Consider the following 16,651-nt stretch of genomic DNA (forward strand, 5'->3'; position numbering starts at 1 on the left):
CATTGAAGACGTGTTGGATTAACCAGCAACTCCAGCGCAGTGACAAGGGTTAAATGAAATTCATTCATTTGCTGCTGAATTAGTCAGAAAAATAAGGCCCAAAATGTGCCGGTCGGATTGTTTGCAGTATTGTGTTCCTTCAAAGTTCCAAGACTGAGTTTAAGAGCAAATAAACTGAAAATATAAATGAGAAAATGCTTTTGAAAGCTCGTTTTTTTTTAAAAAGGAATTAAGTTCCTGTTGAGTTTGATATTTTGAAAAGAGAATACAATTAATCCAAAGCCCCTTGAGTACAAATCTGACGATTTTCAATTATCAAGCAGTATCTGCTTTGTTCCAGTCGATGCAGCTGAAATAGCACTTTGGATTTAGATAGAGTGAAAACCATCTGTTCATGGAGCCAGCTGACGGTTCAATTTTCCTCCACATTTACAAAAAAATAAACCCTCCGGCAGGAGACGTAGTCCTTTTTTCATGGTGATATTTTTATGAAGTCTTTTCTAGCTTTTTGAGTTTCTGAGCTTTTTCTGTCTCTAGAAGTGTCACCGCCACATTTCATGGATTTTTTCCATATTACTGAGGGAGTGTGGGAGGAATTGCGACCATGGACGGGCTTATCAATAAACACGTTGACTTCAAAATGAAATAACTATCCCCCGACCTCACATTAAACCTGAGAAATGCTGAAAAACGCCCTGACGCATTGAAACGAGCTGAATTCGTCCTGAGCACACAAAAGTGGGCATTGTGGTTTTTCTAGAAAACACACACAAAAAAACGCAAGAACCCGTCAGAGGGGAAAACTGAATCCTCTCTGCCTGGAAGTCCATTTTTTTAAACTAGTAACGAATCATCGCCTGCCTGAGTATTGCATTACTTGCCGGGTTAAGGGGAGCCCAGCACTGGCCGTGGCAGAGGCAGAGGCGGAGGCGGAGAGTCCACATCTTGAAATAATCTCGCCCCCCGGGCTGCTCGGGTTAAAGGAGGAGGCGCGGTGCAATGTGGTAGAGATATTAGAGAAACCCGAGAGCCGCTCATCAGACAGCTCATTTACTGAAGCACTGAGGTTTTACACAGCTCGAGAGCTGCCACAGACCGAACCTATGTGTCCACTTCAGCGTGTAAACTCAGTCGCACTCCTTTCCAGCAGTTTAGCTCTCCAAAATTCCGCGGAAAACATGAAAATTAACTTAATTCACTGCTAGTCTCATAATTAATGACAGTGTCCTCGGGCTATTTTTACGTTTCAGTTTTAAGTGGAAGGCCAACTCCTCTGCAGGTTGGTGGCACTAATTTTGAGAAATGAAATCTAAATGAAATGAGAGACGTTTGAGGTATATTCCAGCCAGTATCCTGCAGCACCTCCACACCGTGAGAAATCTGCCACGCATTCAGTAGGAAATCAACTTGAATTAATAGAATCTAAAACAGCAGTGCAAGTATAATAATGCCAAAGTTTAGTCTGTTTTTTTTTTTAAAAAAAAACTAATAATAAACACTAATAATGTAAAAAGAGCACAAATTGGAATAAAACATCCTGATCACCAACTTCTCGTGGCGTGACCAACTCGGTTTAAATTCAGTTGCCTTTGCTGCACATTCCCTTTCATTAAGATGTTTTCTTTTCCTTTCTTTCTTTCTTTAAAAAAACAACAACGCATTTGTCAGTATATTCTTACAGGATTAATTAGAAATACAAGATAATCCAGAGGGAAGGTTTTTCCACGTCTGCCTTTCAGGTGCCCGGCAGCACAAAAAAGAGCAGAAGCATTTTTATCCTCATTGTAAAAATACTTCAGCGGGAAGACTTCTCTCATGTTTAACGTGATTTTGGATATAGTTTTCTAAACAGAATGCTGTGCCATACAACGCACCGAAAGGGAGTTTAGTTTAAGAACTTTGGTGCAGATTAAGAAATGTGATCTTCGAGGCTCAAACCAACAACTGCACCACCAAGAACTTGTGTCACACAGAACTCATTTACTAATGGATTGGTTTAGTGTTTCATCCCACAGAAAACACTGGAGCCAGTGCGGTGCCTGAAATATAAATGTGGACAACAGGCTGGAAGGATCTCTTTAGAGACACGTGATGTAGACATATTATAAGTTTACAGTTTGACATCAACTTAAACACTTTTCGAACAAAACTCAAAAGTGCTTTAGAGAGCAAAGGATAAAACGTCAAATATTTCTAAACACCGTCATAAATTATTGAAAGAACAGTACGTATACATGCACTTTATAATCAGCAATAAACCAGTTAAATTACAGCTTGACATTTAGAGTTTAAATTGTAAATATGCCTCGGTTCCAAAAAGTCTTCAATTTGCCACTTTGCACTGAACTAAGTGTTAGATTTGTTTGCTCTTGAACTGACCAAAGTATTATTTTCAGTCCTGGAGACATTTGGTCAATTGTCTCGCAAGCTTAAAGCATTTGGCATTTCATATCAGCGCCTTCTGTCTGTCACAAACACGCACGCACGCACACACACACACACACACACACACACACACACACACACACTTACAAACACACTTAAGTGGATGGTTTCCTACTGGTGGTCTATGGCCCATAACACGTTTGGCAGGTACTACAGGTTGCTCATAAATAAGTGCGTAATGGCACGTAATGGCCCAAACTATCATAGGAACTTATTAAATTATATCACCTCGTAAAATAAACGGCTTCTCTAATTAAAAGTGGGGATGCAACAAAATGTTCAATCTGCATGTGATTATGTGGGTGGAGCTTGACCACAATATGCAAACACGGGGAATAAAAAGAACTTCAGATTGGTAAAACAACAACAAAAAACAACAACAAACAAACAAAAATCTTTATCAAAATATCCATACAATATATGTAGTGATACCACTGGCTAATGTAAATAGCCTAGTTTAAGCGTAGTCCATGTATAATATATGTATCACTATCTCAGGGGTTATGAACTTGTGAACAAGCTTTGTCTTTAGTGGGTCACCTTCCTCTCACTTCTGGAAAGGGATTGTGTGTTTCGCCCCTCACAGGAAGTCTATCACCATTTAAAGAAGATATTTAGAACACGTTAATACAGCTTTTTAAGAGCTCTCTAATAATTGATTAGCGTTTAGGTGCTGCTCTGCTCCCTCAGCTGAAGCAGGAGAGGGACTGTGGGGGCGGGAGGTGGGAGCGCTCCTATTTCAGCCCCTGACGCACTGCCTCTGGGGAGGAAACGGAGCTGCAAACTCAGTCCTGCTCTGCTGTACAGGGTGCAGGGCAGAGGGAGAGCCAATCACCGAAACGCACAGGCTCCCTTTAAGCCTGACATATCTCCAACAGGAACAAATTGTCCCAACAATCAACATCCCAATCTGCTGCGCGCATCAGGGGTTGGAGAGGAGTGGATAGCACATAGGCCCGTGCAACGCGGACGGATTGCGCTGGACTGCACCGCGACAAGACGCTGTAAAACGATTACAGTCACAACAAACGACAGCGATCGTTTTGGATACCAATACTTTGAGCGAGGGAGTGAGCTCGGACATCATGTCAATATTACCGTCCTTCGGTTTTACGCAGGAGCAAGTGGCGTGCGTTTGCGAAGTATTGCAGCAGGGAGGAAACCTTGAGAGGCTCGGCCGCTTCCTGTGGTCTCTACCCGCCTGTGACCACCTCCACAAGAACGAAAGCGTCCTCAAAGCCAAGGCGGTGGTGGCGTTTCATCGGGGGAACTTCAGAGAGCTTTATAAGATCCTGGAGAGTCACCAGTTTTCACCTCACAACCATCCGAAGCTGCAGCAGCTGTGGCTGAAGGCGCACTACGTGGAGGCGGAGAAGCTGCGCGGCCGGCCGCTCGGAGCTGTTGGGAAGTACCGGGTACGAAGGAAATTCCCGCTGCCCCGCACGATATGGGACGGCGAGGAGACCAGCTATTGCTTCAAGGAGAAGTCCAGAGGGGTCCTCAGAGAGTGGTACACGCACAACCCGTATCCGTCCCCGCGGGAAAAGAGGGAACTGGCCGAGGCCACAGGACTGACCACCACGCAGGTCAGCAACTGGTTCAAAAACAGACGGCAGAGAGACAGAGCGGCAGAGGCGAAGGAGAGGTACGTTAATCTGCCAAGGCCCCAGTAGTGCCTGAAAAGCTTCTTTATGACACATGTATATTTACTACATGTCCAAAAATAAATTAGGGTTTGACATGTCTGGAAAATTTTTCCAAATGTGGCTACAAATACTCAGAAAATGAAAAAGAGAATCAACCCTGACGGTAAGAAGGAAACAACATTGCACTTTTCATATGAATCGTTTAATTTATAATTAAAGTATTGTGCGTGTTGTTTATTTATTATTTTTGTACATGTTGGAGACAGGCTTGTCTTATCCTCCTAACAGTGAAGGTGGGTAAACAGTAGCGGCTTGTTGTCAAATGATGGGATCCCTTCAGGGGATTTGACTAAACCTGAACTGTGGCCTTAAATGTTAGAAATCTAAAGTATCGGGATCCAGATATGCAAAGTCTGTGTCCAAACCTTTTTAATAATAGATAATCATTTTTTCATAATATTCACGAGCGTACTGTGCATTTTAGAAATTTGCAAAGGGATAAATCAGGGTACATTGAGACGAAACACGCTCATAGTCAGATTTCAGTAGACTTATCAGCAAATGTCAATCCAGACCACACTGACATTAAAGAGGATTTACACGAAAGAAAGGAGCAGTGTTATCTTTTACTCTCGTTTGTGTGGTTAGAAAAGAAAAAATAAAACAAATCTGTCCGCTTCTCCTCAAGAGATTATCTTATTTATTAGGGACACGTTTTTATTCTCATTACACACAGCGTATTTTCTCTCATTTTCCTCTTCTCATTTTTTTTTTTGTCGTTTCCAGAGAGAACAGTGAAAACAGCAACGCAGGCGGCAACAAACAGAACCAGCTGTCTCCACTGGATGGAGGAAAGTCTCTCATGTCCAGCTCGGAGGACGAGTTTTCTCCACCTCAGAGCCCCGACCAGAACTCAGCGCTTTTGCTTCAGGGCAACATGAGCCACCCCGGGGCCTCCGCTTACCCCATGTCCGGGCTGGGGGCCCCACAGCCGGTGCACGGCATGCACGGACATCCACACCAACTGCAGGACTCCTTGTTGGGACCTCTAACCTCCAGTCTTGTGGATTTGGGCTCTTAAAGAGGCTGCCCGTTTATCATATTTTACGATCGCAGAGAAACGAAGAGGACTGATAAGTGTATCAGATTGAATACATGTATGAAATAACACTATAGTAGCGTACCTTATGAAATAGACTGACTTGTCTGTCGTTAAATTTGGTTAGAACAGAAATTCCTTAATGCGCTTAAATACATCCCCCTGGACAGGAGGATTTTCTGAACTCCTGCACATGAAAATACACAAACAGGACCCTCTTAAAACTCTTAACTCGATGAAACACTTAACAGGACTGCCCACTTGCTTAATTTATGATATTTTGTTAAGACACTAAAATAATTATAGCAACCTACTGCGATGGAAACTAAGAGGTAACGTTTTCATTAGAGTCATGGTAATTAGTTTCCAATAAAAAGTAATGCATTTGTCTCTGTGTTATTTGTGTATTTAAAGAGAAAAAAAAAGAAAGAAAAAAAAGCTAATCATGCAGTTTATTCTGGATTCTGGCTCTAAGCCTCATGTAAACCAGGCGAATCAAGGGGTTACCACTTAAATTTAATTAATACTAGTGAACAGAAATTTTCTTACCACAAATGTATTCTGTTGAGAATGTTGTTGTTTATTTAAGTGACCTTCAAAAATATGGGATATATATAAAAAAGCTAAACAAGTAAACAAATCTATTGGTGAATCTAAATGTTGTGAATTTGCAGGAGAGATTAAATCTTGCTGTACGGGTTCTTTTTCTTTTTTAGCAATAAAGGAAGAGAGAGAAAAATTCTGATTTAGATTAATAGAAATGGAAGTCAACATCAGCAGCTGTCTGTCAGGAAGGGTTTGTGTACCCAAGAACCAGTTCAGCTTCCATTCAAACGCGTCTCAGCTCCGTAATATCTGTTGGGCTGAGGGGGGACATTTTTTTTCTTCATTTTTAGCTCGAGTACTGCGGATCATTGGCTTTTTGTTGCCATGTTTTCTTTCCTCTCTCCGAGAGTTTGTTCTGTCGGTTCCGGGCCATGGGAAAGAGCCACCACTCAACCTTTACCAGCCCTGCATTTTCAAGGATAAATATGGGCAGACGTCCCATAAGAAGGGGAAAAAAAAGTTCACCGGCTGACGATATTTATATAGATTCCAAACAATTAAAACAAAGAGTAAATAGGCTTTAACGACAGCTTAAATATCATAACAGATAAAAACAATCAGATAAGACGGCATTAGTGAACACTCGCATCCTAAAAATTAATAATAATGATGATAATAATAACAGTAATAATAACAAGGGCGATGATGATAACAGAATATGAGCCTGGAAGCTGGACTGTGGTACGGAAAGCTCTCTTGTCCCCCACCCCCCACCGCGCTCTCTTCTCAGCTCATGTCAGGGTAAATTGTTTTGAGCAGAGAGCACCGAGGATTTCCTGAGCATAATCTGAAACAGTCGCTGCTTGCATTACTGCCTGATTGCGAAGATTGCAGGGGCTGCAGGGGCTGCAGCGCCCGCAGTTTCAGCGGAGGGACCTTGAGGTATTCTGCATCCCAGTGGCCTCGTTCTTTCTCTCATTCTTCCCTTTCTGTGTTGCTGTCGCTCTCTCAGTTTATCGTCTCCAACCAAACACCGCGGCTGCAACATCACCTTCCGCTTCCCACGTGACCTCGAGCGAGGACGTCTGGCTCTCCTCGGCAGACCTTCCATCAGCAGAGTTTTTATTGATTATCATTCTGAAAGGCTCAGTGGTTGCAAAAGTATTCTGGTGTCTACCTAAGTAAAACGAGTCATGCCAAATTTTACAGCTCTCGTTACAAGTGGATACTAAGAGTAAAAAGTACTCTTCATCGTAGAAAGGCCTCTGATCCTGTTCTGTTTGCAATGGCATTGATCAGACATTTAATAGTATAGTTGGTCTAAATTAACCGCATTATGCATTATATTTCATCAACCAATCCAATGATTCGTATGCAAGATCTTTATAATGATTAGATAAATGTATCAGTAAAATATACTATCTTTGTAATGTGGTGGAATAGAGGTAAAGTAGACATAATATGGACATAAAATATTACTGTACAGCATCTGTGATAAAATATGCAAAATAATACAGAGACAGTGAGGAGGATCAGGGGCAGGAAACAGTGTTTTCATCAAGAGTGTCTTTGGTCACAGTGAAAAGCTTACGAAGAAATTATGTTTCTAAAGTATTTAAGTTACAGGACAAGAATTTTATAGATTTTTTTTTTCTACGCCACAACAGCAAATACCAACAGATTGTTTTGTAATAGATTACAAATAGTCTAAAATGATTCTCGACAACAATTATATTTTTAAAAAAGAAGTTTCATTCAGCAGCAGTGCATGTAGTAGTAATACAGTGTGTGGCCATTTGTAGTTTTACAATAACAAATTCAAAACATCAAATCATTTTTTTTAATGAGGCATTTTGTTTCTCCCCCCTGATGCCAAAGACATCATGATTTGTTGAAACCATGAAGCAATTGCTTAACTTTTGTCAGTGATTTATGTCCTTTTACATCCAAAATCCTTTCTCAGGATTCCACGTATGTGTAATTCAGCAGAGGTCAGCAAAGAGCAGAGGTCCTGGAGAACTTGTACAAGTCCAAAAGAGCATGTGTCCTTCACTCTTGGCTCATTGTGTGGCTGTAATACTCACAAATTAACAAACAGGTGATCAAAAAGGCCCCAAAAGGACTCCTCATACCTGTTAATCTACTGTCAAGATGTCCAAAGGAGCACACACAGTGCAGGGATTAAACAGGCTCTGTGCCACATGACAGGCAGAAGCTATCAGTCACCTTCAGGATGCGCAAGAGACTAAAATCAATCCCACATGGAAACTCTTGCAGTGCTTTTAATCAAGCTTGAATCCTTTGCTTCCGAATCAGCAAGGAACAAAGTCTGTGTTCATACATCTATCTGCTGTGTCAACCACCTTGTTTTTATCTCATCAGCCGTACAGCAAGTGCAACTGGAAGGCGTGCTCCAGCCTATAGACCAGACGACAAAAGCTGGAGGTAACGTCAGCCTAAAGCAGGCCGGTGCCAGTAACAACAGCTGCTGATGGCAAACAGAGTGCGAGTCATCAAAAGGGTATTTCGTTTGTCAGAGGCAGAAGTGGCAGTGGCTCTAAATCAACAGCAGGAAGGGCCCTGACGTGTGCAAATAAACATGGAGAGTAGCCCACATGAGCCTGCGCCGTCTGCCTGAGCCGGGTCCATGTTTTCTCTGGCATCAGAGTGTGCGAACATCTCGTATGAGAGCAAAATCCAAAGCTGGGGGAATTTTTGGTTGAATTGCCGTCTCTGCATGGTCTGGTGCCTGCAGGTAGCTTTACTGCACACGGGAGCCGTGTGTGAGACTGTCACAGGTATCCATAACCACAGGCTGCATGAGGAGTGTGTGTCAGAGGAAGGGGAGACGGTGGGGAGAGGGGTGGGGGTCTAGGCGGGTGATGAGGGACAAAAGGATCTTTTCAGGTCTGCCTCAGAGGGGTGGAGGTGGTGGGGCAGAGGGTGGGGGAACTGAGAGATTTTCTTACCAATGATGCATGGATCTGACAATGTTCCTGCCTGGCCAAACCCAGGGGGAGTTACAGGCAGTGTTGTGTGTGTGCGTGTGTGTGTGTGTGTGTGCATACTTATATGTACCAAAATGTTTTGTAGAAAATAAAACCGTATCTATATGGTTATATTTCTATGAAAATGAAGAGATTACACTTCTTCGCCTAAAAAAAAATGTTAATGACACTGATGTGAGGGCTGAAAGCCAAAGACAGCTTCCACTCTCAAGAGCAGGAAGCCATTCAGGAAGCTTCTATGTGACAGAGCTGAAAGAAATATTTATCTCTTTCGTCTAGTCCTCTGAGTGATGCATGACCCAGGGTTCAGACATGAGGAGGAGGAGGAGGAGGAGGGGACTCTGCAGACAATCCGTTAACTATTAGGGTGTTAAATAGCATGTTATGTGTCAAATGAAGGCCAGCGTCATATACATTACGTGATGAAGGAGGGAAATGTTGTAATGCGTAAAAAAGAGAAAAAACAGAAGACAAGATAAGACCTGCGTGAACTGTCCATGAAGGACTTGTATAGAAGAAATGTGGCCAGGAGGCACAGGCTCACATAACAAACCTTCTCTGTGACAAAGCCCAGCTCTGGTTGCTGAGAATCAGATATCTGTATTTTTGGAGCATGGAGAGTAAGGTGATATTAGCATTAGTCTCACGTGTTTGATCAGACCAGTGACTTCAGCCTGGGATGTTTTTGGAAAACCTCTGTGAGGACTTGTCATTTTGAGTAATGGGAAGAGGTTTTACAGAACAAACAGAAATATGATTCATATTTGACTGCGTCATATTTTCTTACAATGAACAAACTTAACTAACGAAGAAATGATTTCAAAAGTATTGAGATTTCAAACTGCCTCGAAATTTAAAAAAAATGGTCAAATTCAAGAAAATGAGAGTTTCTGCTCTCATTTTTAAATCTTCAATCTTTTTACTCTTCTTCTGTTATTTATTTTCAACAAATCCAATTTTTTAGAAACAAATATTTTCTTTTAGCTGGCCTCTTATGGATGTCTGACTCCCTTTTCTTCAGGAACTCCAAAAACAAACCGACTGGATCCATGTGTTAATCAGAAAAATTTACAGTACCGTGCAAAAGTCTTGTGCCACCTCTCACTTTTTCAAATTTTGCTGCCAATAAGGTAAAGTTTCAAGTGATCTTTTAAAGTGGACTTGAGCAATAGTTCTTGTGGCTTTCTGAAGGTCTTTCAACCTTTTAACCAAATTAATCACATAATTTGTTTCAATTTATTTTAGATTTATCTACAAAAACACCTTAGGCAACAGTCTGACAGACATAAATCAGTATCTTTGCACTAACAAGGCAATTCCTAAAGAGCAATTAGCCAAAACATTTGGCATATTGGGTAATTTTAGAAGCATGTTCTTTAAAAAAAAAAAAGAGTAAACTGAACAAGTGCAGGGTAAAAGAAGATGCTGCAACCCTACAAGGTCTCTACAGCAGATGAACAGTATGTAAAAGTGACATCTTTAAGAAAGATGTCACTTTTTTTTTCCTGACACAGGACCTGAGAGGTGCATCTGGACCTTCAGCTGATCCATCTACTGTTGGCCCAAGCCTCATCAGAAATGGTCTCCATGAAGGGTGGCTGTCAAGAAGCCGTTCTTTAGGAAGAGAAACAGGGAGAAAAGGCTGAGGTGTGCCAAATGACAAGAATTGGACTGAATATCAGTGGCAACAGGTCTTATGGAGGGATGAATCCTCCGCAGAGCCCAGACCTCAACATTATTGAAGCAGTGTGGGATCATCTTGACAGAGAATGGAACAAACGGCAGCCAAGATCCAAAGAAGAGCTTTGGGATGTCCTTCAAGAAGCCTTGAGAACTATTCCTGAAGACTACTTAAAGAAATGATAAGGAGGCTTGTCTAAGAGGGTTCAGGCTATGTGCTGAAGAATAAAGGTGCTCACACCAAATATTGAATTTCAAACTGGATAAAAATTGTACAAACAGTTTTTGTCTTATGTACTTAAATTCCATTTATGTTTGCATGTTTCCTAGTAATAAAGAAAATGGAGGTGGCTGAAGACTTTTGAGCAATGCCATTTCTCAAAATTGTTCAGTGTCCTCCATTAACAGAGAATCATCAGCTGTGGAAGAACGTCTCTACAGCAGAGCACACACATCATCACACTTCCTTGTTTGATTAGGTTGCTTGAAAGTCCAGCAAACAATTTACAACATGTATAGATATAGATATCTCATCTGTGTGCATGGATCGCCTACAGCAGAGAATGTTGATTATCCACAGTACGGATTCACAAATCAATTTGTTTCTCTGCCGCCCGAAGCCGAGCTCTCTGGTGCTCAGTTATTATTATCCCTCCCGTAAAAATGTTCATACCTTTCTTAACAAAAAGAAAAAGCTATTGTCGTGTCAATTTTGCCCCCTCTGGCCATTTGTGAGGGGGAGAACGTCTGGTATACACCAAATATAAGTATCTACTTTGTAAAGGCTGAGTTAAAACAAAGGATATAGCAAACATTTTTCTTTACTGACACACAGAAAAACAAGTTCCAAGTTGCATCCAGACCGCATTTTTCCCCTCCATTAAATCACTGTATAATCACGAGTCAGGGGCTACACGTGTCTCTCTATGCAGGCATGTTTATACACACAACTAAAATCATAACCCGAATAAAGAATAAAGACTTAAGAAAAGACACATAACTATAACTAATTCTAAGTTCAAATATTAAGTAAGTTTCTGGGTGAGTTCATAGCACTCTGGACTTTCATACATTGACCAATAAATAGACCTGACACATCTGTAAGACCAAAACCACGACGTTATTAGTTACCTGAGTTAAAGAATGCTGTTTCTTTGTATGATGTGCGTTTGCCTTTTTCATTTTGTTATGCAGCCAAGTCAACTGAAAAAGCAGAAAACAGAAAACATTTTAGTGCACCAAAATAGGAAGTCTGTTGATCTTTTAACAGTGTTACAAAATTTCCACATTTAGAATGGTTAAAATGTAAAATATATCTGCCATGTATATATATATATATATATATATATGTATGTATTATACATATCAGTTCTGATTCCGGAGATTTACGTTGTTCTAAGAGAAACACTGTTCAGATTTGTTAAGAGAGGTGAAAGAGTCAAAGTCAGGAAGATGGTCTGAGACTTCAAATGACAGCACAGGGATGGGAGCCCACTACACGGTGATAAAACTATTGAAGCAATAGTATCCCCCTCGATATTTGCTCTTGACATTTTTTCCCCACCAACACAGAAATGGAATATAACCTCGTGAACCGAAGTGAAACAACAGGTGTAAATTAACCCTTCCTATGAATGTCAGCTAATGGATTTTAATGTGAATTTTTTTTAACGTTTTTTCTATATAAAAAGAACATAAACATCATCAAATGAAACGTGATGGCACATCTCATCAACAGAGAAATTAAATTGATTTTAGTTGTTACGCTAGTTCACACCATAAGTAACTGCAGAGCCCTTTAGATGAGAGAAGCCCAACAGATTTCCCCCATAAGGACTACCCAAAGCCCCAGGGTCCCAGTACAGACATCCCAAGACATGGTTCACAAACCAGATGTGGAAGACACAATGAATAGACAAATGAATAAAAAAAAGCTACAGATATGTAAGTAAGAAACTCACTTTTCATTTATGCGAGTCCAAAAAGTATCCCACGGGACAGTAGTCTCCTTTTATTCTATGCTGCCTTTTATTCAGCAAACATCTCACAAGATGCAGCCTCAACCACTGGATTTAGTCTTTTTTTGTGTGTGGATTCAGCCACACTTTGGTGTCTAAATGAAATCCAGCTGTGATCAACCAAACAACAATAACAGAAAATGTACCTATTGATGCATTTGTGGGTCTGTCCCCTAACAGACAAACAACAGGACCCACATCTGCGACTAACTTCCACATCTTTAACCAAAAATAGTTCCACTAACTTACGTTTCCATAAACAATGCAGGAAAGTTTCCTCTTCTGTTTTACACTTCCAACATAAACTCCCCGTGAATCAGTTCCATTCTATGTAGTCTTGTTGGGTTGCGTTAATATGAGCAAACAATCTTATATTGTCAGCACTTTGCTATTTCATCATACCCAGAACGTTCATCTTTTCCCTTTGAGGTCTTCCCTTCAAAACAACTGCATATAACTGTGTGGGACTGTAACTGTAAGACTGTGAAGCTGTTTGACATTTGATTTTCTGTGGTCTCACTGAATCTGGACAACAGTTTTTAATCTGCAGATATTTCCAAAAACAAATGTATTTGTTCTTAAAATTGAAATGCCTAATTAAATCCTCAGAAGGCAGATTTCTTATTGCCTGTATATTTCTGAGCAGTGAGTTACATCTTATAAATTTTGTGAAGCCTTGCAAATAAAAACTCTCATTCAGATTATAAAGTGAGCATAGCTGTAGCTCTCTTTGTCACATCCTGCTGCGTTTTCTATCAGATTACAATGTTTTTGCCTATTTGATCACTTGATAATAATAATAATAATATGATAATAATGAATCAAAGAAGTCTTGGGTCTTTCAGAGAAGTCCTCCTTTTCCTTGATGGTGCACGGTTTACTTGAATTAATCCAGGAACCTGTCTGACTATAACATCATCATTGGCCAACTAAATTAAAATCAGTTTTACTTTCAGGGCAGGTTTAATCCAGTTCTTAATGTCCACTAATCAACTGCAATTTGTTTCATGTTTTACATTGCTATGTTAAATAAAGTGTATTTTGAAGTATAAACAATATATTGGATTTTTTGCTTACATAGGATGTCTGGATGGCTCCCAACAGTTTTTTTGACGACTGACACTTTTCAGCACTGATAAATGTACACGTTTTTCTTTCCAGCTGATTGAAAAGAACATGAAGTCGTTCCTGTGGCCAGAATCACATTGTATAATGTTTATTATTCTGATGGTCCACTGGCAGATGGAGACATAAAATACAATGCTTTGCAAATATACACATTCTCTGAGCAAAATAAAAGAATCAGGCCTGTTTTGATTTACATGAACTGTAAACAAGATACTGCCGATATCTGATACGTCAATATTTCATTTTAAAGCCTATAATCAATGACATATCGATCTCATTGTGTGATCCAATTCATGAGGCCTTCTCCAACTCTTCATCAGTGTTTTTACAACATAAAATAACTTGTAAACTTGTGGAAAAGTGTCAATTAATGTATTGCATAAATGTAAAAATGTCTTCTTACCTCTTAAAACTTATTTTTAAAAACAACTTAAAAGATGACGTTTTTCTGTTGGCATATTCCATAATAGGACCAAACATATTAGCACATGTATATCACAAAGAAGTACTTTGTGTGTTCAGAGCTACATACAGTTTAACCCTCTATGCCACGGGTTGTCATTGTTGTCCAAATCGACAACAATAAGAAAAGTACGTTCAACTTAAACAAGTCACCTAAACATCAGTCACTGTATCCAGAAATCATCGATTGATCTTTAACAAAGCAATAACTTGGTTTAGTTTCATATTAATCATTTCATTAATTAAATGGGTAATCTACTATCACTACTACTTGTTTTTCAGCCTGTTTGCCCAGCCGAAAAAGATCCAAACGCACATCTCTGCTTCGTGCTCACAGGGTTTTTTCGGGGTGTGGCAGGAGTGGCAGACACAACAAGAGGAAGCAGTATGGGATATGGGATAATGTAATCTACCTCATACTCCCAAGAGGCCTCACCTCACCTATCCTGGGGCTCACAAATAACTCAAATAACCAGCCCCCCCCCCCCCCCCCCCCCCCCCCCCCCCCCCCCCCCCACCAACATGATCCACATCCCCACTGTGCCCGACCACAGCTACCCTTCACTAGGACCCTGCAGCTACATGCAGTTTGCACTGTGTTTGTTTGCCGACGTTGGAGTGACAGCAGCCTGAATCTGAGCTGCCATCTTGCTCCCCTTACCCTTCATCTTCATACTGCAGAGTGGGATAAAGTATCCCTCTTGGTTCCACACAGAAAAAAAAAGAAAAACATTCAGGAAATGAAAGTTGTAACACGATCCTCTGTGTGCCAAACGTCTCCCTGAGCAGGGACAAAAGGCCCAGAGAAAAGCTGCTGGGCCTATTTTAGCCTGCAGATGACAGAAGACAAGGGGGGGTGGGGGGATGGTGTTGGTGTAGGGAATCACAAATAGATGAAGATGGAAAGGAGAATGGCTACAACATAAGATTAAGATGAGTAAGGAGTTAGAGGATGTACGGTGTATGAAGATGGAAGGAGGAAGTGGAGCTGAGGGTGCTGTAGTGATAAACTCCTCCGTAGAAACTGCAGTGCTCCTGCAGCCTGCTGTGCAAAGAGCCCCACATCCCGCAGATATGCATGCACCAAGCAAAATAAACTTCCCATTCCGGCCCTGCTGTATGTTTTCTAGCGGGCTTCTCCTGAGGGAAGGCTTTTTATGATTCCTCATTCAGTGCTTATGGCCCAGTCAAGTAAAATAAAGACAACAAAGTGGGGGGAAAAAATAGGAGAGATTTAGCTGCCCAGACATCTATCAAAGAGACTGGGGAGCAGAAAACATACAGAAATGAGAATAAGTTCTTTTAAATATTTGGTGGAAGCACTTTCCCCGTTCTAACCAGTGGTGTGCTAGAGCTGCTGGCAGGCGCATCCTGGTAGCAGAGGGAGGGAGAAATGTTCTGCTGGTCCTCTCACTGCTGACTGGTGCATTTACAGCATGGTGTCAGCGAATGGTGGTAATTACCAGGCTCTCTCTGAGTTACAGCTACACCAACGTGCCACCCGCTCTGGTATGCCAGCTAAGCTCTGTTATTAGGCTCAGAGCTGCCACCGGACAGTAGGCACTACTTTAGCAGACCCAGAGTCAGTCTATCTAATCTGCCTACATAATGACTGATTGTTTTACTACTTAGAAAGTACAGGCTGACACAGTAAATTAGTAGGATCTTTGTTATATAATGGACACATGTTTATGATATGTGACAACTATAATTATGGACAGAAGAGTTGCCATCACACTCTACTAGGATGACTGAGAACTATACTATAACTATACTAATCCTGTATTTAGTTAAATTTGAAACATTTCAGTGTCACTTACCCATCAAAGAAGAATCCCTCTCATCATCCCTCTGCTCGTGTCTCCAGTCAGACTGCTAGAAAGGACACAAAGCAGTTCGTCCAGTAATTCTCAGAGATCATCTTTGAAGACAGTTCCGAAGACAGAAGCTACATTACACACTTCAGCAGACACATACACAAAATTCCCAAGTTAGTTTTTTTTCTATTTGCTCTGCGTAACTGTTAAATGACACTCATCATTCTCAAAATTCTGAGAGAAATCCTCAAGTCCGTTGCGAACTTTCTTAAAACAAACTTCGATGTTTTCACCCAGATTTTAAATGTACAAACACAAACCAATCCAGAAACATTTTACAATGGATAAAAGAAAAAGCCATGGAAATCATAGTAGTTTTTCATTCATTCAGAGAGCTTCACAATAAAATCGATCGTGTTGTATTGTACAAACTTATTTCCAAAACAGAAGAGATGTTTCTTGGGTAAATAGTTTGAATTCAATATTAAATTTAAAATATGAGAAAAGCAACATATCAAATTATGTGAATGTTGTCTCAAAAATTCACTTTTTTTATGCTCGTATAACATCTTAAATAGAGATGAAAGAAAAGGGGCAACATTCATTAATTTTCCGTACCCTATCCATCATCGCAGGGAGAGCTGGAGCCTACGTATCCCAGCTGCCACTGGGCATAGTGCAGTGTTCACCCTGTGCAGGTCAACAGAGGCAATTAAGGACCATAGATTTTGTCATCTTAAAAAAAATGGAATATCTCACAACTAATTTGGTTGATAGTCAACAGGTCAGTAAGATGATTGGA

At 40.7% G+C, this 16,651-nt stretch overlaps 1 protein-coding gene across 1 annotated transcript; it reads left to right on the plus strand.

The window, feature by feature from the left end:
- The first annotated feature begins 3,225 nt into the window (after nucleotides 1-3,225).
- LOC140270621 (homeobox protein six1b) lies at nucleotides 3,226-5,788 on the plus strand. Its single transcript, XM_072365819.1, has 2 exons — nucleotides 3,226-4,090; nucleotides 4,878-5,788. The coding sequence occupies exons 1-2, from the start codon at nucleotides 3,531-3,533 to the stop codon at nucleotides 5,170-5,172; spliced, it is 855 nt and encodes a 284-aa protein (XP_072221920.1). The 5' UTR covers nucleotides 3,226-3,530; the 3' UTR covers nucleotides 5,173-5,788.
- Nucleotides 5,789-16,651: the final 10,863 nt, after the last annotated feature.

The sequence above is a fragment of the Leuresthes tenuis genome, unplaced genomic scaffold (assembly GCF_036924035.1).
Source record: "Leuresthes tenuis unplaced genomic scaffold, fLeuTen1.0.hap1 SCAF_15, whole genome shotgun sequence".
Classification (NCBI taxonomy): domain Eukaryota; kingdom Metazoa; phylum Chordata; class Actinopteri; order Atheriniformes; family Atherinopsidae; genus Leuresthes; species Leuresthes tenuis.

Bases quoted from the DNA above. Each gene is read 5' to 3' on its own strand.
- LOC140270621 (XM_072365819.1), top strand. From the start codon at position 3,531: ATGTCAATATTACCGTCCTTCGGTTTTACGCAGGAGCAAGTGGCGTGC. The intron at 4,091-4,877 runs GTACGTTAATCT...TGTCGTTTCCAG, and splicing joins GCGGCAGAGGCGAAGGAGAG to AGAGAACAGTGAAAACAGCA.